The 26,587-nt window shown below is 45.4% G+C and overlaps 1 protein-coding gene across 1 annotated transcript in view; it reads right to left on the bottom strand.

The window, feature by feature from the left end:
* Positions 1 to 8,792: 8,792 nt before the first annotated feature.
* LOC115131756 (RNA-binding motif, single-stranded-interacting protein 3-like) overlaps positions 8,793 to 26,587 on the bottom strand; it is a 225,349-nt gene continuing 207,554 nt past the window's right edge. Inside the window, exons 11-14 of the mRNA XM_029663709.2 lie at positions 25,625 to 25,735; positions 19,654 to 19,743; positions 17,091 to 17,215; positions 8,793 to 16,700 (exon numbers count right to left, since the gene is read on the bottom strand). Of these exons, the coding sequence (XP_029519569.1) occupies positions 16,697 to 16,700; positions 17,091 to 17,215; positions 19,654 to 19,743; positions 25,625 to 25,735 (330 nt within the window). The 3' untranslated portion in view covers positions 8,793 to 16,696. The remainder of the gene's footprint in view (positions 16,701 to 17,090; positions 17,216 to 19,653; positions 19,744 to 25,624; positions 25,736 to 26,587) is intronic.

The raw sequence follows: 26,587 nt of genomic DNA on the forward strand, positions 1-26,587 counted from the left end.
ACCGGGCCCCAATTCGCAGGCCTCTGGTATCTGGAGACAGTCAGACAGGGGGAAAAGCAATGAGTGTTAAAACGCCAGGCCAGGAAGCCAATCGAAAGTAGTCCAGGGAAGTGAAATACTGGAGCCAACGTTGATGGATAGTGGGCAAGCCGTTACGATAACGTGCTGTTGATCTTGGCTTGTTCATCTCCTGCTGTGCCGGAGTTAAGGCAAAGCCTCGTAGCCCATCATTGGGCTCTTTACTTTGAGCCACAACGGAAAGTTGATGGAAGGCAGAATTAGCTCAATCTGACATAGACTTTATTTATTAATGAAATACAGTACATTTCATTGCGCAATGAAAAACACAGCTCATTAGTCACAGCAACGCATAGCTGTTTTAAATAGTGCTGAAGAGATGTGTCTGGCTCGGTCTCTGTCCCTGGGATGGGCGGCAGAGGGAATGCGTCAAGGCTGGGTTTAGATGGCTCTCCCTTAGCTTGTCCTAAGGCTAAATGTGTCACCAGGCCCTCACCAATACAACATAGCATAACCCACACATCCCTGTGGTAGGTATGTGCCCCTTTGCATCACCATGTGGAAAGCACAAAAAACAGGCCTGGATTGTGAGTCTGTGAATGTAGTGTACTCCAGATCCCAGGTCAGTTTGTGAGAGGGTCCTGTGACGTGTTGCAGCATCTCCAGGCTTATCTCCTCCTGATGGTCGTTTCGCGGTGTTGTGTTGTCGCCCGTAGCCACGCAGAGCCGCTGTTTCCCTGGCACTACCTCCACATGTGGGACCGACTCCAGCTCCCCTCCAGCAGGCAGACCCAGGCCCCAATCACCTATGTCTGCCGGATTCCTTTGTAGTTCAACCGCGGGTTAGCTTACCGTAGCCATAACATGTGCAATGTACCGTGACACTGGGGAGAAAGTCAAAAGAGAGGAAAATGCTGCTTGACTGAATTCAAGGAGGCAAAATATCAAAACGGTCCAGACTATAATATGCGTTTGTGTACATCTCAGTCTTCTCCGGCAGTGGCCACCGTTGACCCAGGATAAGCAAGTCATTATCCTCTGCCCTCTGGCCCACAGAGTCAGTTCCCCCCTGGGGACTCTTAATTGATAGGGCCAGGGATCTCACTCAGCCACTGCAGACCTTTCAAAGGCACTACCAGAGCGGTTCCACAGTATTTTTTTCTGCATGGCATTTCCCCACGTGCCCAGTCCCCATCCACCGTCCAATGTTACTGTTATTGGAGAGGGCAGGACACTTACCGTATGTGCAGCACTCTTTCAGTACGTTCCCATAACACAAGTCTTTCTGAGGGCACACGTGGTTTAGAACTGGGAGAAGATGAGCTGGAAAACAGATGCTATGATTCCTGCGATTTAGAACTTGGTGCTACGAAATAGGAGGCGAAGCCAGTGCAGGTGTTGTAGCTACAGTGTAACACAAAGTGACCCTCAACAACTCAACACCTCTCCGGAGTTGATTTGTTTTGTCGTCTCTCAGAGCATTCTTCGATGGCATCAACAATATTTGACTTAACCGGGAAAAGACCGATTGCAGACTATACCTAATTGAATTTTTTCAAAATTGAAAATGTTTTATATGCCTCTGAGACATACAATATGTGCAAAGTTGTGCAAAGTTCATTATTCTGCTCTCCCTTCGCTCAAACTGTAGGAAACCATCAAGGCAGCTTGGCGCGAAGAGCCTCACCTGAAGTCTTCAGGGAGCTGTGTGTTATGGCCACATGCCGCTTACACACGCTCAAATAACAATCCCACAAATCTTCAGGGGCCACACGTTGACAACCCCAGCCTGTGTGGTCCTCTGTCCGTTCTCAGATCTGGGTTTAACCTAGCTATATCGCTGTGATCTGTGTAGCTCATGTCTACATCTGGAGTCCTAATGTTTCAAAAAAGACGGAGGGTGAAATCCTAAATCTCTCGCTCTCTCTTGGCTTGGCCTAAACTGTATCTTTCTGGGTAAACTTCTTGTTTGGCCATAAACGCTGTCCTCCCCCTCTTCTTCTCCACCCTTTCTTCTCCCTTTCTCTCTTTATCGCGGGGGCTCGCGTGGGATGAGGATGGTTTACATGCTGCTAGGAAGAGAGTGGATAAGAGGATCTAAGGGTTGTTATACCGCAAAAAATAAATAAATAGATGTGTTTGTTCCTGCTGCCAACTAAAGGAACCTGGTGCGTATATATTCTCGGAGACGGGTGATTCTGCCAGCTAAATTACTGGTTTCAGTGGGTCATTTTCCAATTTCATGCTGTCAGTATACTGGTAGTATAGTCGATTTGATATGACAGTCACAACAAATACAAGGTTTCGATGTAGATGTTAGAGCCCATCGAGGCTAATCTTCCCGGGTTCTAACACAATACAAAGACGTCGAACATGGTTTCAGACTTACATATAGAACCTATGAATTATAGGCTCACTGTGCCTGCAATATATTACATCATTGAGGGCTACTGTAACTAATCTCACCCAACGGGAGCAATTGAGCCTGGGAACAAGGTTATATTGTAGCCTAAGTGTACAAAAAAAGATGGACAATTACTTCAAGTTGAGTCAGTCAAGTGTGAGAAGAGCTGTTGGATGTCCATTGGGTGACTAGTTGGTGCCAGCCAGCCAGCCAGCCAGCCTGCCTGCCTGCCTGCCTGCCTGCCTGCCTGCATGTGTGTGAGAAGAGCTGTTGGATGTCCATTGGGTGACTAGTTGGTGCCAGCCAGCCAGCCAGCCAGCCAGCCTGCCTGCCTGCCTGCCTGCCTGCCAGTTGATGTTGGCAGTCAGAACTCCTCTGCTCTGGGACTGGGAGTGATGAGGAAGCCCAAAGCTCCACAACTGAGACCAGAACATCTGAGCGTAACGGAGCAGATAACTGAGCTCTTAACAAGGGCTATGGCTTGGAAGAATACGGAAGAGGTCAATGGCCAATAAGAACTGTAGACTGGCGAGCTCATCACTACTGTGGTTCACTTTAAGACCTCCCTTCAGACATAAAGGTGAACTATAGTAATTCCTGCCTCATATCTCTGCACCAGCGGAGGCAACTAGTCTTTGCTAAGGACAACACCATAGGGGGACATTAATGTAAAAACCATAGACGGCATTGGCAATGCTTTTATTACCATCCTCAATAATCACCCATTGTCATCTGTGTTGATAGCAGCTAAGAGCCCTTGGCACACAGTACCACCTTGGGACTAGAAAGGCATGTGTTCGGCGTGACTCCCACAAGATTCAATTGTTCCTCTAATGTCATTGTGAACTTCAATGTGGCTGGCTATGCTCCCAATTCCTGCGATACAATGGTCACAACTCTTCGTGGGAATATTGAAACGGAGCGATCTGTCTGCTTTAAGGCCACGGGGCAGTATGAGTTATTTGGAACTGTCAAAGGGGGGGCTCATATTTTCATTGTCGACGTGGGTATGACAGCGTGTTATTTGTCCTCCTGTCTCAGATGCAGCGTTAGTTTTCGCACCTGGTTGATCAATTAGAGCCTTTGATAAGGCTCATTCTGTGGGCAGGACAATGGGTGGTCAAGTCGAGCACTACTGTCTAAAGCATTCATAATTCAGTGTTTCCGTGTTAGCTCGCGGCGCGTCTGGACTAGGTTAGTTACGCAATACTGTGTGAGTTTCATTACCCTGTTTGGATAACATGAAATAATGAAAAATCCATTGAATTGAAATTAGCATAGTGCTGTGCATGCAAGCTTGGTTGGCTACGTTTCACCCACTCCTAGACACACAAAAAAATGGCTGCTAACATAATGAGCACCAAACCCCATGTCAGCTTGTGTCTTTTGGGATAGTCTGTTCGTTTTGGTTGTAGCTCAGCGTTAGATTCCCTCCGAAGTGGCTTTCTTACTGGGATGCCAGTTTATTTGGGAGCACCAGGTGCAAATCAGTTGCGTGCTGAGTATTACAGATTATTGATTGGATTTCCACTGATGTGCACCTGGAAGACTAGGGTCATTAGATTCCCGTCTGGTCCAACCCAATTGTCCAGCTTCCCTTATTCCATTAAGCTGTGTGTAAATCAATTGTGCTCAACTAGCCTCAACACAAAACAGCAAAGCAAGACTCCCCTATTCCCCTTACCTAGGCCCATTCCCCATTGAACAGAAGACCATAGGCAAGGCACAGACAGATTGCCAAGCTTGCTAGAATAAAGGGCTGGGAGGCTATTGATGGTGGGCTCACTATTTGGGCTGAGAAGCCCAGTTTAAAGTGCAGTAGTTACTACGTTGTACAGCAGAAAGCCCTGTTCTGCACGCCCACTTCTATATTCATTATGGTCCTACAAAACACAGCTGATACGTAAACAGTATCAGCCAGGAGTGCTTGTTGCGTTTCTTTTCGATTTGCCTCATAAACCGTGGCACGCTTGTCACACATCAAGGCAGTCCAAAAAAAACCATGTCCAAGGTAATCTAACAGTTTCACAGTATGATAGATCCTCTCTCTCCTTGATCCAACCCGAATGTATTTACACGTACCTCTATACATTCAGAAGATTACCATAACAGTAAGCTGCATGATTCTCTCAGTGGCGATGTCCTTTCAATTTGATTCCAGGGAGTCCCTCCCCTGATGTATCCTCCTCGGTGAGATAACATCTGTGTTCGTCTGCTGCACCCTTGTGGTGCTCGGCTGGAAGGAACGTCCCTTCATTACACCAGATAAGAGTGGACTGTGGAGCCGAGTTTAAACAGGCAGCCCAATTCGGATCTTTTTACAGCGATTGGTCTTACCACCAAATCAGATCTGATCTGTTGCCAAGATCAGGATTGGGCTGCCTGTGTAAACACAGCCGTTATCTAACAACTGCAGAATAATACAGAGATTAAAATGGACAGGCAACAGTTAGCCTCTCGCCTTACACATTGAGTGTACACATAAACAAAGCAGATCAGAACCTATGTGAATGCAGGCCCAAAGGAGGGCGGCACACTCCCATTCTCTTTCACTGTTCTCTAACACACACACACCAGCCAATTATTCTCTATGAAGACATCCTTTGTCTTGAGGGGCCTTGAGCTACTAGATGTCTTGGCTCAAAACTCAATAAAAAAAAAGGAAACCAGGCTACAACGCTCTTCTATCATTGGCAGTGAATGTCCCTAGGAGTTGACAAGGAGAGCCATCGATTGGCCTAAATGAGAGTGAAGAGCCTGATTGACGCACATTGATTCCTTTCCCTGAAGCCGGCTTCTCTGCCTTTGATTATGACCACTTTACGCCCAATCAGGCAGCTGCTCTTTTTTATGGGGAATCCCATTAATGGGTGTTAACTCCATTTCTGAGACCTATAATGGGAGGATGTATTGGCTGGAGGTCACTTCAATGGCAGGTGGCAGATTAGATGGAAGTAATTTAGAGGTAAGTATTTCATATTTCAATTGGACCCCACCGCATTGCACCCAATTACATACAGTGCATTCGGAAAGTATTCAGACCCCTTGACTTTGTCCACATTTAGATACGTTACAGTCTTATTCTAAAACTGACTACATTGTTTTCTACACACAAAACCCCATAATGGCAAAGTGAAAACAGGTTTTCAGTAATGTTCGCAAATGTATACAAAAAAATGAAATATCACATTTGCATAAGTATTTCGAACCCTTTACTCAGTACTTTGTTGAAGCACCTTTGGCAGCGATTACAGCCTCAAGTCTTCTTGGGTATGACGCTACAAGCTTTGCACACCTGTATTTGCGGAGTTTCCTCCATTCTTTTCTGCAGATCCTCTCAAGCTCTGTCAGGTTGGATCTCTGCACATATATTTTAAGGGTCTCTCAACAGATGTTCGATTGAGTTCAAGTCCGGGCTCTGACTGGGCCACTCAAGGACATTCAGAGACTTGTCCCGAAGCCATTCCTGGGTTGTCTTGGCTGTGTGCTTAGGGTCGTTGTCCTGTTGGAAGGTGAACCTTCACCCCTGTCAGAGGTTCTGAGCACTCTGGAGCAGGTTTTCATCAAGGATCATTCTGTACTTTGCTCCGTTCATCTTTCCCTCTATCCTGACTAGTCTCCCAGTCCCTGCTGCTGAAAAACATACCCACAGCATGATGCTGCCACCACCATGCTTCACCATAGGGATGGTGCCTGGTTTCCTCCAGACGTGACGCTTGGCATTCAGGACAAAGAGTTCAATCTTGGTTTAATCAGACCAGAGAATCTTGTTTCTCATGGTCTGAGATTCCTTTAGGTGCCTTTTGGCAAACTCCAAGTGTGCTGTCATGTGCTTTTACTGAGGAGTGACCTCCTTCTGGCCACTCTACCATAACGGCCTGATTGGTGGAGTGCTGCAGAGATGGTTGTCCTTCTGGAAGGTTCTCCCATCTCAGCAGAGGAACTCTAGAACTCTGTCAGGGTGACCATTGGGTTCATGGTCACCTTCCTGACCAAGGCCCTTCTCCCCCGATTACTCAGTTTGGCCAGGCAGACAGCTCTAGAAGAGTCTTGGTGGTTCCAAACTTTTTCCATGAAAGAATGATGGAGGCAAATGTGTTCTTGGGGACCTTCAATGCTGCAGAAATGTTTTGGTACCTTTGCCCAGCTCTGTGCCTCGACACAATCCTGTCTCGGGACTCAATGGACAATTCCTTCAACCTCATGGCTTGGTTTTTGCTCTGACATGCACTGTCAGCTGTGGGACCTTATATAGGCAAGTGTCAAATTAATTGAATTTACCACAGGTGGACTCCAAGTTGTAGAAACATCTCAAGGATGATCAATGGAAGAAGGATGCACCTGAGCCTAATTTAGAGTCTCATAGCAAAAGGTCTGAATACTTATGTAAATAATGTCTAAAAACCTGTTTTCACTTTGTCATTATGGGGTATTCTGTGTAAATTGATGATATTTTATTTGATCCATCTTAGAATAAGGCTATAACGTAACAAAATTAGCTAAAAGTCAAGGGTCAGAATAAAAATGAAATATCACATTTACATAAGTATTCAGACCCTTTACTCAGTACTTTGTTGAAGCACCTTTGGCAGCGATTAGAGCCTCGAGTCTTCTTGGGGATGACGCTACAAGCTTGGCACACCTGTATTTGGAGACGTTCTCCCATTCTATCTGCCAATCCTCTCAAGCTCTGTCGGGTTGGATGGGGAGTGTCGCTGCACAGCTATTTTCAGGTCTCTCCAAAGATGTTTGATCAGGTTCAAGTCCAGGCTCTGGCTGGGAGACTCAAGGACATTCAAAGACTTGTCCCGAAGCCACTCCTGCATTGGCTTGGCTGTTTGCTTAGGGTCGTTGTCCTGTTGGAAGGTGAACCTTCGACCCAGTCTGAGGTCCTGAGCGCTCTGGAGCAGGTTTTTATCAAGGATCATTCTGTACTTTGCACCGTTCATCTTTGCCTCGATCCAGACTAGTCTCCCAGTCCCAGAGAATTTTGTCTCTCATGGTCTGAGAGTCCATTAGGTGCCTTTTGGCAAACTTTTTACTGAGGAGTGGCTTCCGTCTACCATAAAGGCCTGATTGATGGAGTGCTGCAGAAATGGTTTTCCTTCTGGAATGTTCTATCTCCACAGAGGAACTCTGTAGCTCTGTCAGAGTGACCATCGGGTTCTTGGTCACCTCCCTGACCAAGACCCTCCTAGGAAGGGCCGGCCAGCTCTAGGAAGAATCTTGGTGGTTCCAAACTTCTTCCATTTAGGAATGATGGAGGCCACTGTGTTCTTCAGGACCTTCAATGTTGCAGAATTTTGCCTTGACACAATCCTGTCTGGGAGCTCTATGGACAATTTCTTATACCTCACGGCATAGTTTTTGCTTTGACTTGCACTATCGAATGTGGGACCTTATATAGACAGGTGTGTGCCTTTCCAAATCATGTCCAATCAATTGAATTTACCACAACGTGACTCCAATCAAGTTGTAGAAACATCTCAAGGATGATTGGATGCACCTGAGCTCAATTTTGAGTCTCATAAGGGGTCTCAATACTGGTGTAAATAATGGTATTTCAGTTTTTTATTTGTAATACATTTGCAAAAAAACTCTAAAAACTGTTTTCACTGTGTCATTATGGGGTATTGTGTGTGGATTGATAAGGCTGTGACGTAACAAAATGTGGAAAAAGTCAAGAGGTCTGAATACTTTCCGAACGCACTGTACGGAATACTGTATAGAGGCCAGGAGTCTGGTGTATGAGTATGGGAGGGGTGGTGTTTTGATAAAGTTAGTAGTTGCCAAGATGGTGTCTACCAAAAGCACTAAAAAGAGTACATAAAAAAAAGCATGTTTGGCAGTTACAGGGATTGAGACAGTGTAAAATAATAAGGCAAATGATTTTTTTTACACATTTTTTTATTGAAAGCTTCATCAGAGAAAAAAAACCAACTCATTAAAATTGAAATGTAATCTTAACATCCACAGATGTACAGATATTTCTCAAGGATCACACACACACTGAGTGGCGTGAGTGAGGCATGACCACGTCCTCCTTTGCGTTTACCCCCCTCCCAAATAGAAAACAAAAACAAAAAAACAGAACTAAACAAAAACATCAAAGAACCGCTCTACTGTCCTAATAAATATTATTTTTTTATTTGATCTTTAATAATACTGCTGACGCCTAATGCAAATTCTGTAGGTTTCTCTAGAAAATTTGGTTGGCTATTTCTAATGATTGTTACTCAATAGTGTTTGATGTCTCTGGGAGCCATTTCATTCCGGGAAAGGTGTGTGTTCGGTTAGCTGAGCTCCTGGGGATGTGTGGCCAATCGATGGCTCCCGTCAAAGGTGAACCGGAGCATCAATTTTAAAAAAAGCGTGGGCCACATTTTTTTGTGTGCGTGGGCGTTTGAGCAATTTCCCCACTGAATTACGTGGTGGTAAGAGCTGAAAGAGCGTTGAGTGATATCGAGCCCGGAGCGCTCCTGTCACACTTCACTGTGGGAGACGTTATGTCGAGGTGAGGCCTAACTCTGAGACACTGTTTGTCTTAACACAGTGCAGTAGTGCACTGTATGGGGAATAGGGTGCCGAAATAGGACACAATATCCCCTATATAAGAATAGGGAGCCATTTCGGACACAGACCCGTCTTTTCTAAACCACTGTCTAGTCACAACGGGGGGAATTCACAAGAAGCCCATGACAATGGGGTATGACATTGAACCACTTGGAACGCCATTGTGGTGAATATGTTCCTAGTACTAGAAATATGGGAGATAGATATGACCGACTGGCTTGATATCTGGACGGAGGCAGTGAGACCGACGTGGGACGGATTGGAGAAGTGGATGGCGTTAAAAACAGGCAGTGAACTGAAGCACCTCTGTAGCCCAACTTGGATGGATACAGTAGACTGAAACGGAACACTACTGTTCTGTTACCGAAGACATCGGGGTGAATCCCGACTTCCACTAAGAGTCAGTGTTTTAGTTAGTGATGCATTGATGTCAACGGGAGACTAAGTGAACATTTTACTTATGTGGAAGTTAGGATTGACCCCTTAGAGCCTACCTAGATTAAGTGAGACTCTATGATAGTAAGCAATGGAGAACAGAGGTTTCGTCTCTCAGTGATAACCTTACTCTGATGAACAGATGATGAGAAGACTAGCACACTCTGTGTGTGTGTGTGTCTGTCTGTCTGCGGTTGTGGTAGAGCATGCTTCCAATCAGTAACTTTCTCCCCTCAGTGCGAGCGTGAGGTCCAGCTGGTTACAGACCTGCAATGAATGGACAGACGGACTGAACTGAGTCTCTCTCACAGTGCTGCATGAGGTGGAGCTGCTCAACACTCTGCGCTTTGACAACTTCTGCCTGGCAACAGGAGCTAATGACCCTATCTGGCTGTGGCTTGTGCTGAGACATAGGCTAGCTAGCTATCGGAGCTATCCTTCACCAAAATAGATTCCTTAACTGTAGCCCGCCAAAACGTAGTGGCATTTTACCAGGCCAAGTTTGCCATTGTGCTACAACTAGTGTAGAATGAGACAGAAGTCGAGTCAGCCAAGATAATGCCATTTCAATTATGCAATGGCCTCATTGATGGGCGATGAAAGATTCACAAGGAGATTTCTCTTACCCAATCGAGGCAAACCTCTAGTCACTTCAACGTTTTGTCTTTCTTGAATCTCAAGCAGCAATTCGGAGCCCACGCGGTTCGGTCGTGCGATTCTTTGTGAGCTCTATTTGTAAACCTATTTCCTTTTCAGTCCTTTACTATTGAATCGTAGAAGGTAACAATATTTGTAGAGCACTGAGCTTTGTAATCAAAGGTGATTGCGGTCCGATTCCTACAGTTAATCAAAAGGTTTCCTCTTTTATTCTGTCTCTTAAAGTAGCAGCTGTAAGAGTGGTTTATGATGCAGAGAACCTGGCTGCGGTTACAGTTTGAACACCATAGAGGTTGAGGAGCAAACAGCAACCTCGACCGAAGGTCTAGCTTAAGTTCTGGACACCTCAATACTGTAGCAGCTAGCCTGCTCACGCGTGGCAGGAGAGGGGGAAAATAACACAGCGAAAACAATGTTATTACCCAGAGCAATGTGCAAGAAATGTGGACGGTTGTTGTCAGTGGTGTGAAAAGGTCGAGCCGTTTTGGATTTGTTGGTCTGTCTCAAATAAAAAAAGTGGGCGATTTTGGCGCGTATATAGCCTACACTCCAGAGTTAACGATTATCTTGTAATCAAAAGTTCTCTGTAATCGGAAAGCAGAGGATGAGGGGAGGTGACAGGATGAGTGTAAAGAGGAAAAGGAGAGATGTGTGGGACAGTGAGCAGCTGAGTAGCTCCGGTGTTGGTAGATTGGCACAGTAACATTTGATCACTGACCGGTCATTGGATGGAAGATGGGACAACAAAAGGTTGAATGGTCATATTTTCTCTGGTTTTATTGCCTGTGTTTCTGACAAGAACAATATGGCGGCCGTGATGCCAGCTCACTATGTGGACGATGTAGTTCACTATGTGCCTGTTTTCACTTGGTTTTAAAAAGCACAACCCAATAAGGGAAGAGCAATTGTAGTAAACTCATGATGATCAAGAATGGCCAGTGCATCACAGTCCAATGGACACAAAGTAGGCAACATGCCCAAGACAGCTTCCACTGCAGCACCTTAGATTAGGTTGTACATTTCTAGTATTTTCATTAGCACAACCCGTAAAAAAAATCAACGGTTCCCTCATATAAGATAGCTTTTCCATGTGCTTTTTGTCTATCCTGTAGATATTGGAATCATTTGGAAGCTTCGTTAAAAGGCACTCGATGAACAATGACATTGTTACAGACATTGCTATGTGTGATGTCATAGCCGACCTATGACGTCACTGCCATCTTTCCCAGAATGCAATGCACAGCCTGCCTTTGAGTCACACGAACTGCTGGATCTCAATATTCGCAATTGTGAACGAAAAATAACACAACCCCCCCCCCCTTCTTTTCTCGAAAGGGGCTTTCAGAGACACTGGAGTGGATCCCAATGCCCTATGGGGAGACAAATTGGACCCCGTCAAGACTCATTGAGAATGTGACTAAAATTGGTTTGTGGTTGAGGTCCTGCGCTGTCCAATAAAGAGGGAAAACCTCACAGGGAGAGAGAGGAGAGGAGAGAGTGAAGCCTGGTCACATTAGTGGTGCCAGCGGTACACAAAGAGCACTGAAAAACAGGAGGCTTTTCAGGGCTCTAACACCACAGCGGGCAGGCATACAGAGACACAGAGGCTTGCGTCAGGAATGGCAGCCTATTCCTTATATGGTGCACTACTTTTGACCAGAGCCCTTTGTGACCTGGTCAAATGTAGTGCACTATATATGGAATAGGATGCCATTTCAGACACAGCCAGACACTCAGCCACTCTAACAGGGTACCGTAATGGGGACAGAGACACACAGTGCTCCAGAACAGGGCACTTTAATGGAAATAGCGCGCCTGCCATCCCACAGACACAAGCCCATTTATTATGGGACAATCTTCGGAGATGAAGTCATCGAAAAAAAATCTCTAATGGCAATGGATATGGTATTGATGGGAGGCTGAAAGAGGTGAGGCGGAGACGTTTACAGGCTAAAGAGGCTAATTGGGGACAAAAGGCTGACAACAGAGGCCTTTTAGGCTTGGTTGAAAGGTTACCGTCAACATGTTGTAGTGTACTATTCTGGCTAGAAAAGAACCCATTAGGTCAGAGTACAGTAGTGTTTATCCAGCCCGTAAAAATGGAATCTAATAGGGTTCATTATCAGATGGATCTTGAAGAGAGATAACGTTTGCTAAAGCCGATAACACTACGGTATGCTTCCATATGTCGGTTCGGTATGTTCAACGTTCAGATGTTAAACAAAGAAGCACACCAGATGCTAACGTGTCAACGCTAGTCGTGAATTTAGTTCCTGTCCTAATAGTGCTGAGCGATTAGTGCTTTTTGAGATTGGTTTGGTTTTGGGTCAATTATAAAAAGGACTAAAATCACAGTGTACAATTTCTCTCTATTTTTTTTTAGATTAAATGCACTCTGAATTATGTGGGTTGAATGCTGTAACAACACAGAATAATACAATTATTAAAAGTCCAATTATGATAATGACTGCCCATTACTGCTTATCACTTATTATAAACTGGGTGGTTCAACCCCTGAATGCTGATTGGCTGACAGCTGTGGTATATCAGACCGTAAATCACGTGTATGACAAAACATTTATTTTTACTGTTCTAATTATGTTGGTTACCAGTTTATAATGGCAATAAGGCACCTCGGGTTTGTTTTGGAAAATGGCCAATGTACAGTGCATTCAGGAAGTATTCAGACCCCTTGACCTTTTCCACATTTTGTTACGTTACAGCCTTATTCTAAAATGGATTAAATCGTTTTCCCCCCTCATCAATATTCACACATTACCCCATAATGACAAAGCAAAAACAAGTTTTTAGAAATGTTAGCAAATGAATAAAAATACAACAAACTGAAATATCACATTTACATAAGTATACAGACCCTTTACTCAGTACTTTGTTAAAGCACCTTTGGCAGCGATTACAGCCTTGAGTCTTCTTGGGTATGACGCTACAAGCTTGACACACCTGTGGGGAGTTTCTTCCATTCTTTTCTGCAGATCCTTTCAAGCTCTGTCAGGTTGGATGGGGAGCATCTCTGCACATATATTTTAAGGGTCTCTCAACAGACGTTCGATTGAGTTCAAGTCCGGGCTCTGACTGGGCCACTCAAGGACATTCAGAGACTTGTCCCGAAGCCATTCCTGGGTTGTCTTGGCTGTGTGCTTAGGGTCGTTGTCCTGTTGGAAGGTGAACCTTCGCCCCTGTCAGAGGTTCTGAGCGCTCTGGAGCAGGTTTTCATCAAGGATCTCTCTGTACTTTGCTCCGTTCATCTTTCCCTCTATCCTGACCAGTCCCTGCTGCTGTAAAACATGCACAGATGCTGCCACCACCATGCTTCACCATAGGGATGGTACCTGGTTCCAAACTTTTTCCATGAAAGAATGACGGAGGCAAATGTGATCTTGGGGACCTTCAATGCTGCAGAAATGTTTTGGTACCTTTGCCCAGATCTGTGCCTCGACACAATCCTGTCTCGGGACTCAACGGACAATTCCTTCAACCTCATGGCTTGGTTTTTGCTCTGACATGCACTGTCAGCTGTGGGACCTTATATAGGCAAGTGTGTGCCTTTCCAAATCATGTCAAATCAATTGAATTTACCACAGGTGGACTCCAAGTTGTAGAAACATCTCAAGGATGATCAATGGAAGAAGGATGCACCTGAGCCTAATTTCGAGTCTCATAGCAAAAGGTCTGAATACTTATGTAAATAAAGCTATCGCTGTTTTTTAATTTTTAATACATTTGCAAAAATGTCTAAAAACCTGTTTTCAATTTGTCATTATGGGGTATTGTGTGTAGATTGATGATATTTTATTTTATTTTATCCATTTTAGAACAAGGCAAAACGTAACAAAATTTGCTAAAAGTCAAGGGGTCTGAATATTTTCCCGAACGCACTGTACCACAGCTAAGGGCTGTATCCAGGCACTCCGCGTTGCATCGTGATTAACAACAGCTCTTAGTCATGGTATATTGGCCATATACCACACCTCCTCGTGTCTTATTGCTTAATTAACGTGTGACCTACTTGTGTGTATGTACTGACATGTAAATTGGAAAGTCTTTTTTTTTGTCTGTAATGTCTTTGTCATTATGTGCCGGGACCTCACTAAGACTAGCTGTCGCCATTTGCGTCAGCTAATGGGGATCCTAATGAATCAAACCATCATTTATTCACATTACTTTAGTATAATAAAATATTTCAGTTGTGTATATTACATTTGTTTTATTTGATGACTTTATTGTTTCATTTCAAGTCATCATCTCGTCTCTATAGAGCTGCTGCCTATGCTGTTTGACAAAAAACACTATTTTGTAGTTCCTCAATCACTTAGATCATGTATTCTCAGGTAGAGATACCTCACGAAGCAACAGCTGCTCTCTATATCACCTCATGATTGCACATTCATCTCTCTTCCCTAGCAGGCGTAAAAGAAACAGACTGGAGTAGTAGATGTACGTACAAGGGATTATGGTCATTGTAGTTAACTACCACATTTTATGCGCTTAACTATGTAGAATATTGGTCTGTTGGAAATTCCAATCCCTATTTCATCGCACAGTTCAGGCTAGATCCGATTTATCTCCAGATAAATGTGCGCATTGAGCTCACGGGGGGGGGAGGAAACGAACAAAATGGAATTCAAAACATTTCACCAATTAGTTGTTTAAAAAACGAAAAATTCATCTACATTTCAGTTAATTGCTCAGCACTACTAAGGACATAGCGCCTAGGGGAGGAGGACATGTTTTACGTCAACACATACAGTTTTGGTGTTTGTTGTTTGTATAACAGGAGAGGGGGGGGGGTGTAGGGCAACATTGATGAGACTCCCTGGGAGGGAATACATTTTTTAAAATCAGTTTCATTCCGTTATCATTGATTCAATGAGATAAAGAGACAGAGCAGAGGCAGAAATCAGTGAGCCAAAAAAAGCCAGAGGCGACGCATCAATGACCAAGTAGGAGCAGGCTGCAACATTCCACAATTCTTCCTATAGTGTTTTGTCTATTGTTGACGAGTGGAATGCCCGCATGGCTGGCGAAAGTTGTGGAGCACGACAGTTGAGCACGACAGTTGAGAGACGGAATGACAATTGAAGTGGTGGAGATGGACATTAGGTCGGACTGCCACTAGTTGCATCACACGCCCAAATACTGTTTGACGTCAGCGTGATAGTTTCGACAACCGTGGAAGTTAGCTTAAACCAAAAAACGGAGGGAAAAGTAAAGACTGGTCCGGCCATCAAGGTCAAATTAAAAACAACCATGACAACAACAACATCAACAATAACAAACATCAACAACAAAATCAAACTGAAAAACTAAAAAACTCTGGATCAGAGTGTCTCTTCATCTTTGGTATAAAAATGGCCATCCTTGGGCTGCATTTGATCCACAACTAGGAAAGACTACAGAAATTGTCAACAATTTCTTCTATTGCTTTTGCTCTGATTGGTTTAAACCGTAAGCTCCTGCTGTAGGCTATCTACGAAGTATAATCACTGCAAGCATTTTTCCCACATTTTTGTGTGTGTTTGTTTTAGACTTTTTTTCTTCATAATTATTTTTTGTTGTTGCAGTGTGACAAGCAAAGCGGGCTAAAAACATCTGAAAGCTCATAAAAAAAGGTCAAAGGTTGCAGATAAAAAGCGCTAACGTCATCAACGGCAATCTTGCCATAAAATTATATAATTATGATCATAAAAAAACAAGTTCAGCATTTGCAACAGACTGCCTTTTCTACAATGCAGTGTCTTTTTCCCCCTCCTAATTCTGAATAATCTCTTCAAAGCTTTATCTCCTCCCCCTCTTTTCCTCTGCAGACATTTTAGTTTTTTCTCTAACACTCAGTTACCTCTGACATAATTATTTATCAAAGTTTTCTTCTAATGAAGAAAAGAAAAAAACTCTTCTCTATTAAATCTGTACAGTTTATGTGATAGATCTTCTTTTTGTTTTATGTCTCTAGCTCAACTCCGGCAGTATCTTGTACCATCACAGTGGTCTAAGAGACTGATTTAGTTCGCTTTTTATTTTCAACGAGACGCCAGACTTAACTCTCTGTAAAAAGTCCTCTGACACCCTTAAAATTAAGGCCATGAAGATTCAAGAAAGAAAAACAGTTGTTTTGAATATATCTAGAAAACTAAAATTTTACACGAGAAATCCAAAAAAAAAGAGTGAAAAGAAATCGTAGCTTAATATCTGAGGAAGACAATCTCTGTGTATCTCAAACTTTGACTCCCCTTTTTCTAATTACAAAATAAACCTCATCACCTACCTGCGCGTTCAACATTTCAATTCGTTTTTGTATTTTTTTGTACTTTTTTTTTCAGTTGAGAAATTTCTTGAAGAAACAACTCAAGCTCAAGCCCAGTCCACCAGGCATGTTCTCAGACTAAACATTTTCACCACTTTGCACTGTGCCCAGCGACTCCACCCCCACCCCCTACCCCTCCTCTCTTCCAGGTATGAAATGGAAAAAAGTGTCTATTTTTTGGTGCCTGGGCAATCTGGAAGCAATCCCTCTTCTCTCCACATTCTCAGTGCAGCCAACCCCTCTGTTGCAAGGCAACGCTGTCACAGGAATATTCTCCGCGCCGGTCGCTATCTAATGAGGAAGAGAAGAACCATAATGAGAGAGAATAAAGGGACAATTCACCCAAATTGAATTATTAATTCAAAATTACATATTGAATTACCTTGTAGAATAAACAGTCTATGGACACGGTATGACAGCATTTAAACCAGTGTCCAGGTAAACAAAACCAAAACCAAAGCACGGATTTTACCCTGTCCATAGACTGCTTAGACTAGAGAGTAAGGAAACTAATATATAATTTGTAATTTGGGAAAACGATCCCTTTTAAAGGAGTCAACAGCTATAAAAACTCAATGTAAAAGAACAAAGCAGCAATTAGTCAGCTATAATATGGCAAAATAGCAGACAATGACAGCATAATACATGACAGCTATTAGTCATGATGTCAGCAGTACTCACTTGGACTGGTATGAGTAAGCAGTAACAAGGTCACTGGAGCCATCCACCTGGATCTGCTGCTGCTGCCCACTCACATCCTGCGATGAGGGGGCCACCGACTGAGGAGAAGCATCCGTGACCACTCCCTATGGGGACAAGAAGTGGGTGTGAGACAACAGGAAGTGACATCTTCCATGTAACTCAATGTAACCTTTTTTTTGTAATATATTTTGTATGACATCACATTTTACATACGCTAGCGTTCAAAAGTTTGGGGTCACTGAGAAATTAAAATGACATCAAATTGATCAGAAATGCAGTGTAGACATTGTTAATGTTGTAAACGACTATTGTAGTTGGAAACGGCTGATTTTTAATGGAATATCTACATAGGCGTACAGAGGCCCATTATCAGCAATGTTCCAATGGCACGTTGTGTTAGCTTATCAAGTTATAGAACCCACAAATGCTGACGCTCCAGATACTCAACTAGTCTAAAGGCCAGTTTTATTGATTCTTTAAATCAGGACAACAGTTTTCAGCTGTGCTAACATAATTGCAAAAGGGTTTTCTAATGATCAATTAGCCTTTGAAAATGATAAACTTGGATTAGCTAACAGAACGTGCCATTGGAACACAGGAGTGATGGCTGCTGATAATGGGTCTCTATACGCCTATGTAGAAATTCCATAAAAAATCTGCCGTTTCCAGCTACAACATTAATGTCTACACTGTATTTCTGATCAATTTGATGTTATTTTAATGGACAAAAAAAAAATAGCTTTAAACTTTTGAACGGTAGTGTATGTCTCTGCGTAATTATGTCCCAAGCTGTTTAAATAAACCTAAACCTAATGGATCTTCCTCAACGATTTCCTCAGTAATACTACACTAACCTTGAGAGAGAGAAAAAAAGAAAAACTCTTTTAAAGTCACAAGACTACATGTGAAAGGATATGGGCTTCAATTCCGTATGCACTTTAACCTCACTGATCGTCGGCCATCACGGTCTCATCTCCATCACGTTAACAAGACTCCAAGGATGCTCTCAACACCATGTTAATACATCACCCTCCGAGATACTCCTTGTCTGCAGCTCATCTCAACAGTACAGATATATGATGGCGGCATTGAGGATGGAATAGGTCGAGAGGCAGCAAGAGAACCCCTGGGCTAACTCTCTCTCTCTCTCTCTCTCTGTCTCTCTCTCTCTCTGTCTCTCTCCCTCTCTGTCTCTCTCTGTCTCTCTCTCTCTCTCTGTCTCTCTCTCTCTCTCTCTCTCTGTCTCTCTCTGTCTCTCTCTCTGTCTCTCTCTGTCTCTCTCTCTCTGTCTCTGTCTTTCTCTCTCTGTCTCTCTCTCTCTGTCTGTCTCTGTCTCTCTGTCTCTGTCTCTCTCTCTGTCTCTCTCTGTCTCTCTCTCTCTGTCTCTCTCTCTCTGTCTCTCTCTCTCTCTCTGTCTCTCTCTCTCTCTGTCTCTCTCTCTCTCTCTCTCTCTGTCTCTCTCTCTGTCCTCTCTCTCTCTCTCTGTCTCTCTCTCTCTCTCTCTCTGTCTCTCTCTCTGTCCTCTCTCTCTCTCTGTCCTCTCTGTCTCTCTCTCTCTCTCTCTCTCTCTCTGTCCTCTCTCTCTCTCTCTCTGTCTCTCTCTCTCTCTCTGTCTCTCTCTCTCTCTCTCTGTCTCTCTCTCTGTCCTCTCTCTCTCTCTCTCTCTGTCTCTCTCTCTGTCTCTCTCTCTGTCTCTCTGTCTGTCTCTCTCTCTCTGTCTCTGTCTCTCTCTCTCGCTCTGTCTCTCTCTCTGTCCTCTCTCTCTCTCTCTCTCTCTCGTGACTTTATGAAGGGCAGCTATCTCCTGATTATCTTCTCCTGTCTGGAGCTGGGGGAGATGGATGGTGGTGTCAGGGCGTTGTCGGCTGGGCAGCCACTCGCTAACCAGAGGCCTGGGGCTGAGGAATGTGTGTGATGAGCACACGGGCCATCCGGGAGAGGGACAGCACCGCCGGCAGTGTGTCTCACTTCAGCGCCTGCCATCTGACACACGACTGATACTCCATTTGAATGGGCCGGAGCCGTCAGCCCTCCACACTCGTCATTTCTCAACGTGTGCCCGACCGCTCTGAACTGCACGCTCGGCACACTCAACAGTAGCCGTGGCAACGTGTGCGTGGCAGTTTTTAAATCGAGCGGATGTTGCCGTGTCAGTGTGTGTGTTTGTGCCTGTCCATCTGCGTGTGTGTGAGAGTGTGTATGCATTCCTGCCCTTAGGAGTGTATGTGTGTGTGCATCCAGTGTGAGTATGTACATGCAATCTATGTGTAGATCTGTGTATATGTGTGTGTATCCATGTATCTCTGCGTCTGTGTTTTTTTTTTGTTGGTTTCATTATCCTTGTGGGTACCAGAAGTCTTCACAAGGATAGTAAAACAAGGGAAAAATCGGACAAGTGGGGACATTTCGCCGGTCCCCACAAGGATAAAAAGGCCATTTTAGGCTTAGGGGTTAGGTTTAATGTTAGGGAAAATAGCATCTCGAATGGGAATCAATTGTTTGGTCCCCACGAGGATGTTAAAACAGACTGTGGCTCACTTACTTCAACGGGGACGGCTGTCTGAGGCACAGGAGTGTACTGAGGAATGTAGGTCCCTTGCATAGGCGCCCCGGCAGCCGCAGCAGTCATGTACTGGAACACACACACACATCAACAACCTGTCATGTACTGGAACACACACACATCAACAACCTGTCATGTACTGGAACACACACACATCAACAACCTGTCATGTACTGGAACACACACACATCAACAACCTGTCATGTACTGGAACACACACACACATCAACAACCTGTCATGTACTGGAACACACACACATCAACAACCTGTCATGTCTTGTCCTTGTCCTAACTTCAGCAACAATCAATTGATCACGGGAAACAGAAACAATCATCGATGCCGGTTCGGTTTATTAACAATCATGCCAGACTGTCGCGATCCAAGTGACTGAACGTTATGGATGACACGTTATGGGTTAAAGAATCATTTTGAAGCCTTGAGACAATTGAGAAATGGATTGTGTGCCACTCAGAGGGTGAATGGGCAAGACAAAAGATTTAAGTGGCTTTGAATGGGGTATGGTATTCATTTATTGTATTTATATTTTATTTAACTGGGCAAGTCAGTTAAGAACAAATTCTTATTTACAATGACGGCCTACCCCGCGCAAACTCTAACCCAGACGACGCTGAGCCAATTGTGCGTCGCCTTATGGGACTCCCAATCACGGCCGGTGGTGAGACAGCCTTGAAGTAGGTGCCAGGCACACCGGATTGTGTCAAGAACTGCAACGCTGCTGGGTTTTTCCACACTCAACCGTTTCCAGAATGTATCAAGAATGGTCCACCATCCAAAGAAACCATCCAACCAACTTGACACAACTGTGGGAAGCATTGGAGTCAAAATGGGCCAGCCTCCCTGTGGAATGCTTTCGACACCTTGTCCATGCCCTGATGAATTGAGGCTGTTCTGAGGGCAAAGGGGGGTTGCAACTCAATATTAGGAAGGTGATCCTAATGTTTGGTAAACTCAGTGTATATATATATATGTCCTTGTAATTCCCTTTCCATCCTTAGGAGGGCGCTGTGAGACATACATATGTGTTTTTACCAGAGCTGTCTGACTATGGGAGGCTAGTGAGAAAGGAACCGAGAGGAGAAAGCAGACACCCTGCTGATCCTGGACTTCACAGGCAGGCAAATGCCCCCTCCTAAGTGGGAGAGAGAGCAGAAACCAGAGGAGAGCAAAACAGAGCACTCAGATGACCCTGAGTGCCTGCTACACGTGTGTTTTGGTGTGCGTGCGCGTGAACTGTGTATGTGTGCATGTGTGTGTGTGTGCACCCCATGGCCTATATTCCATACCAGGCCTTTTAACAGAGCTGCAGGATGGCCATTTTACAGACGTCCTACATGCTGGGTTGGATGACAGCCACATGGCTTTCTCATGCAAAATAAATGGAGGCTAGTGGGCCTTTGTGTGTGTGTGTGTGTGTGTGTTTGATTTGACAGTCTATGCTTTTTAATCATCACATGCTTGTGTGTAGGATGTCTACACAATATGCAGATCAATCTAAGCTCTCCCCTCCCCAGTGTACAGTACATGTGTGTTCGTGTGAGAGAGAGAGAGGCTTTTAGCAATAACGCCTGAAAATCCCTCATAATAAAAACCCAGCCGGGTTGCCTCGCCTCTTCCTGTTTCTGTTTTTCACAGGAAAAGGAAGGACAATTCCTTTCTCTTTCTCCCTCTTTTCCCTCGTTTCTTTGCCTCCCTCCCAGTGATGAAACGCGTGGCCGTGGCCCCCTCTCTTGGCCCGGCGCCGGTGGAGTGTCATTACCGGCAGCGACGCTAATGGATCGGGTACGGCTCCGCTGCGCAGCGCTAATGAGAGGAGTTAAAGGCCACGGACACGGGTGATTAACTTACCCCTCTCCTCTCCCTGCTGCACAGGGCCACCGACACCCTGGGAGGACGGGTGCGGAGGGAGAGGAAGATGGTAAGGGGAGGAAGGGGGAGGGATGGGGAAGGTGAGGGGGAGATGATAGGGGAAGGGAGGGGAAGATGGTAGGGGAGGGAGGTGGAAGGTGAGGAGGTGGAAGGTGAGGGAGAGATGGTAGTGGGAGGGAGGGGGAGATGGTAGGGGGAGGGAGGGGAAGATGGTAGGGGGAGGGAGGTGAATGGGGTGAGGTGGCACGTCTGACTTCCTGACTCTGTAAGACTCTCTCTTGGTTGTCCCCTCTCTCTCTCCCTCCCTCCCTCATTCTCTCTGTCCTTCTCTTTCAGTCCAGAATCCACTAGAAGAGGGCTATCACATTCCCTGTGTGACCTTCTCTGCTCTGGCGAACGGCGCCCCGTTGCATACCAATTCCTCAGGGCCTTTTGTCCCTCCCCGTAATCCATTAGTTATTCCACTAACTCACCTGTGAAGACTGGCATGAAAGCAAATGGAGGGGAGCGGAACTTAATTAGCGATATCAAAACCGATGTGTCACGCAGAGACAGGCTTTTGAAATGGTATATCTCTCTGTAGCTTGATAAGGGGGCTTAACAAAGGAACGTCTTCAGCCTGCCTGACCTTTCCGCTAACCCATTTACATGACCCTGACTGTACAGTCCCCAGCGCCCTGACATGTCAGGGGTTGACAGGGAGAGCTGACAGCGCGTGTAAAGTTGGTGGAATAATTGGCTGAAACGAGCAAGATCATTTTGGCCAGTTCATTTTGGCATTACCGCTCGCGGGGGTCATGTCTAGGCCAAATGAGGGTCCTCTAATTGTAGTATAGATAGTAGTATAGATAGTAGATAGTACACACACGGGATAACGAGTGTGCGCACACACACACACACACAAAAAGCCTCGAGCAGATGGCGTGTTTGATGAGCGTGAGGCGGCCTCGGCCTGTGTTCTTAACGAGGGTGGCGTGAGTGGACTCCGTAAGGATCCCTCTCACTGCACTATCCACACAACCAAGAGCCCCAGTGGGGTGCAGGCAAGACAACTCCCTCTCTATCTGTCCGTCTACAGTACATACCGGGTTCCGGCAGCAACTCGCTGTAGGCAATTAATGGTGGCACAGCATCAGAATGGATACTGATGAGTTCCACTTTAGAGATATTCATAAGATTTGCATCTTCCCTGCGGGGCATTACTAGCCTGATGGAACCAGCCGGCTTGCGGCATTCACCATTCTATTTCACTTCACGTATACGCCTGGGCCTAATACAACAGATACTCTCTCTGCATTTGTATGCAGAGAGAGTGACACTTGTGGTCATCCATACAGAGATGGATGTTAAACTGAAGAATAAAGGAGGACATATGCTATCGGAATGTCTTGCTGGGCCCTGACGCAGTACTCCCGTCACACCATGCAAGGCCCTTTGAGACCAGGCGGGAACAAAATATACAAACCCAATCCATTACTATTAGTTACACTGTACAACAGGATGCCCACTCATATCCATGCTCATACAACGTCTATGAGGGATGAGGGCTCAGACTAGTCTTGCTTCATCCCTGTTATCCACCTTAAGGTAGCTAGGTGAAACAACCGCATCCTCAGTCCTATTAGAAAAGTCAGTGCTCGTAAGAAAAGCTGTGTGGAGGATGGGTTCTAGCAGCAGCCTGTCTGGTTCTCCAGTCTGGTCCAGTGTTAACCTGTAGGAGGGTGAGCCTAAGAACCCGTCGCCTGGAGGGACATCGCTGCTCCTCCCAGGGAGGATAAAAAGGGACAGCATGGTGCGCTAATCCCTCTTACTGGGGACGAGTCCACTCAGTTTGACCAACAACCTGTCTGTCAGCCACTGTCGCCATGACGACCAGAGCTGGATGTGAAGGATAGCTTAGGGGGAAGGAAGGTCACCTCTTGTCATGTCCCAACTGTGTCACTGTGTTGAAGGCACTGTCGGATTTAAATACGAAGGGCAGAATCTAACAAACGGGTGAGGGCCATTGTCAGAATAATATACATGAAAAGTAGCAATATCAAGCACTTGAAAAAATATCTAGGAATTCCAACTGAAAACAAGAACAGGACAATAACGTTGTCAAAGTGAGTTGAGGTTTCCGCCACATTTTGATAGCGGAGTAAAACTGTGTTGACCTTCAAAGCCGTTTCGTAATGAGGAACTTTCCTCACCACCGTTTAGCGGGTGCCGATATTCCTATACTCATTCTTCACCGTAAAAACACGTCTGTATTCTCGGAAACCTACGGTCACCGCTCCTGGGGCAGAATGGGAACACTTAGTTATTTCCTTTGGGAGAAAAGAAAAAAGCCACAGCCATGTCACCACAGGGACTTTGAGAACAGCCAAAAGTATTCTGAGGTGTGGCGGCCATTTTGGTTGTTGACTGTGAGGACAGACAGGTGCTGACTGAGGCTTTCATAGGACAGAGTAGCATGAATGACATGCCATAAAACAGCTCACCACATGTAAACACTCCATGTTAAAATCATACGAATATACCTAGTCATAACCTGTTTCCACAGGTTCTTCCTATGAGGCAACCATAAAGGGGCTTTCCCATCTGGCTCCAAACCACGTGATAAGAAAACACATGGCTTCTTCCCAATAGATTATCAGGGCATCGCATGCTATATGCAGCACACATAATAGTCTACATACAGTGTAGTGCCTCGGGGCTGTAGTCGGGTAGAAAGGAGCTTTTCATTTATATTCATCACACATCAAAACCCATCAACGTAGATTCACTCGCTCCAATCCTGCCTGTTAGCACAGCTGGGAGAGATTAGGGTCATTCTTTCATCCCAGAGCCAACATGGCGTCGCAGTTGCTGACAACTCACCTGGAAACACATGGCGCCGGCGGTAACTGTACAATGCAGCACTGTTTCAATCACGCGATTACACTCAAGACCCAGTGCTGGAGTAAACTAAGCCCCCTCTGCCCCTGGAGACATAGGGTTAGAGCAGGAAGTGGAAGACTGGATAGTGTGTGACACCTCTAAATCTCCTGACACAAGGGGGGGGGGGGGGGAGTTCTCTAAAAGGGGAAAACAGGAAGCTGGTTGGAGTGATATGGTTGATGTGTGATTTAGCGGGTTAGAGGAGTCATCATATCGCCTGGCGTTCACAGTGAGGCTCGTTGTTCTAGTCAATGGCAAATCTGTTCAACTTTGAGATATTAAAGGAGATACGCTTGTCAAACATCTTGTTGTTCACACACACCAAGTGACGGATTTTCCATGTTGGACATGGAGACACTTTCAGAGATATATAGACATAGATATTGCTGCTGTAGATACGGCATTGACCGTAGAATCCTGTACTATTAGGTAAGGATATGAACACTACGGTGAAGCTACGGTGGAACCAAATCTGCCGCCGATACTGTTCAAGTGCAGAGTTGAGAGTGAGACTACCGTATGTGGCTTGAGTCGTAATAAAGATATAAGCTATGCCCCTGATTACAGTCCGTGAAAGATAGTGTTTTCCTTGAGTAAAGAGATGCAGGCTTTCAGAGAAATATGATTTCAGGCAGAATGTACCGCACACCCAGAGCTGATTGGTGAAGGTGCTGGAGGCAGAAGGCAAAACTGGAGAAACAAGAAAAATGCCAGTCAGATGCAAATATCTTTCCCACGCCTGTTTGTGGAGATACGATCTGAGCAAGGTCGACTGACCGAAACCTCATCCACAATTAAAGAGACCTTTTCCTGTTTCTCCAGAGAATACTAGTAGATACGGTCCTATGTGACTCGGTCGGTAGAGCATGACTCTTACAACACCAAAGGGTCGCGGGTTCGACTTCTGTTGGGGCCACCCATACGAAAACAATCTGTGCACGCGTGACCGTAAGGACGCTTTGGATGAAAGCATCTGCTATTTATATATTAGATACAGGAGGCATGGTAGTAAAGATAGCTGCCGCCTCGGAGTGATATTATTGGAGGTGAATAGGATATACAACGGTGCATTCTCAAAGTGATATGATTTAGCTCAAGTAGACCCCGTATGGAGGGGTCCATGGATGGTACAGTACTCACACTTCCTGTAGTGCCCAGGGACAGATGGTTCATCTGCTGGGAGAGCGGGCCCATCATGTTGGCAGGCTGCATGGACATGGTGTGGTCCATGGCTGGGGTGATCACTGCACCCTGCGGGAGGGAGAGGGGGAAAGGGGGGGGGTAGAGGGCATGTTAAGGCAATAGTTCCAATCGGTGGGCGGAGAACAAAGTGGCATTTTATACACCAATGGGTTGTTGAGCGTCGGCGCAGCAGAGCATCAGAGAGTCAATACCCGCCGTTGATGTTGCCGACGTGCTGTACGCGACTGGTTCATTGATTGTCTGTGGTCGACACACATCTCTTCCCCTCATGCTATTGCGACACGTGTAGCCCTAACAGGCGGATCAGTAGCGGTAACGTGTTCTTTTTCATAAGGCGCTCTGGATGGAACAAGAGGGAATGTGAAGAATTCATGGCTGCTCTTTCATCGCCTCGTCACGAAGCGAGTTGCTTCTCGCTTCTCTCTACCAGCCAAACCTCTGGAGTGATTCAGAAACAAAGCCTTTTTCCTGGGCTCCCGACTCTTTCCTCTTTTACTCGCTTTTCCCTCGCTAATTTGTCTACTGTGTCTGTCTTCCTGTGTGTGTGTGTGTGTGTGCACACCCTGCTGGTGACTGTGTGGGACGATTGGAGAACAAACTGAGCAGACATGGCCTGTCAGAATCGCTGAGGCTGTCTCCTCCCTGGCGTTCAGAACACTGCTGCTGTGTGGCAGGCCGCTCTCTTTCTCCCCCTCTCTCTCTTTCTCGCTTCCTCTCTCCCATCACTCTCTCTCTCTCTTCCCTCGCTTTCATTTTCTCTCTCTTTTGTTTTCCCTTTCTCTTTTGTTTTCTCTTTACCTCTCTCCTATTTTTCTCTCTCTCGCCTGTCTTTCTCTCTCTTGCCCATCTCTCCACCCCCCCTCTGCACGCATGCAAGGCCCAATCCCTCCCGGAGTTTCA

Source organism: Oncorhynchus nerka, linkage group LG7 (genome assembly GCF_034236695.1).
Source record: "Oncorhynchus nerka isolate Pitt River linkage group LG7, Oner_Uvic_2.0, whole genome shotgun sequence".
Classification (NCBI taxonomy): Eukaryota; Metazoa; Chordata; class Actinopteri; order Salmoniformes; family Salmonidae; genus Oncorhynchus; species Oncorhynchus nerka.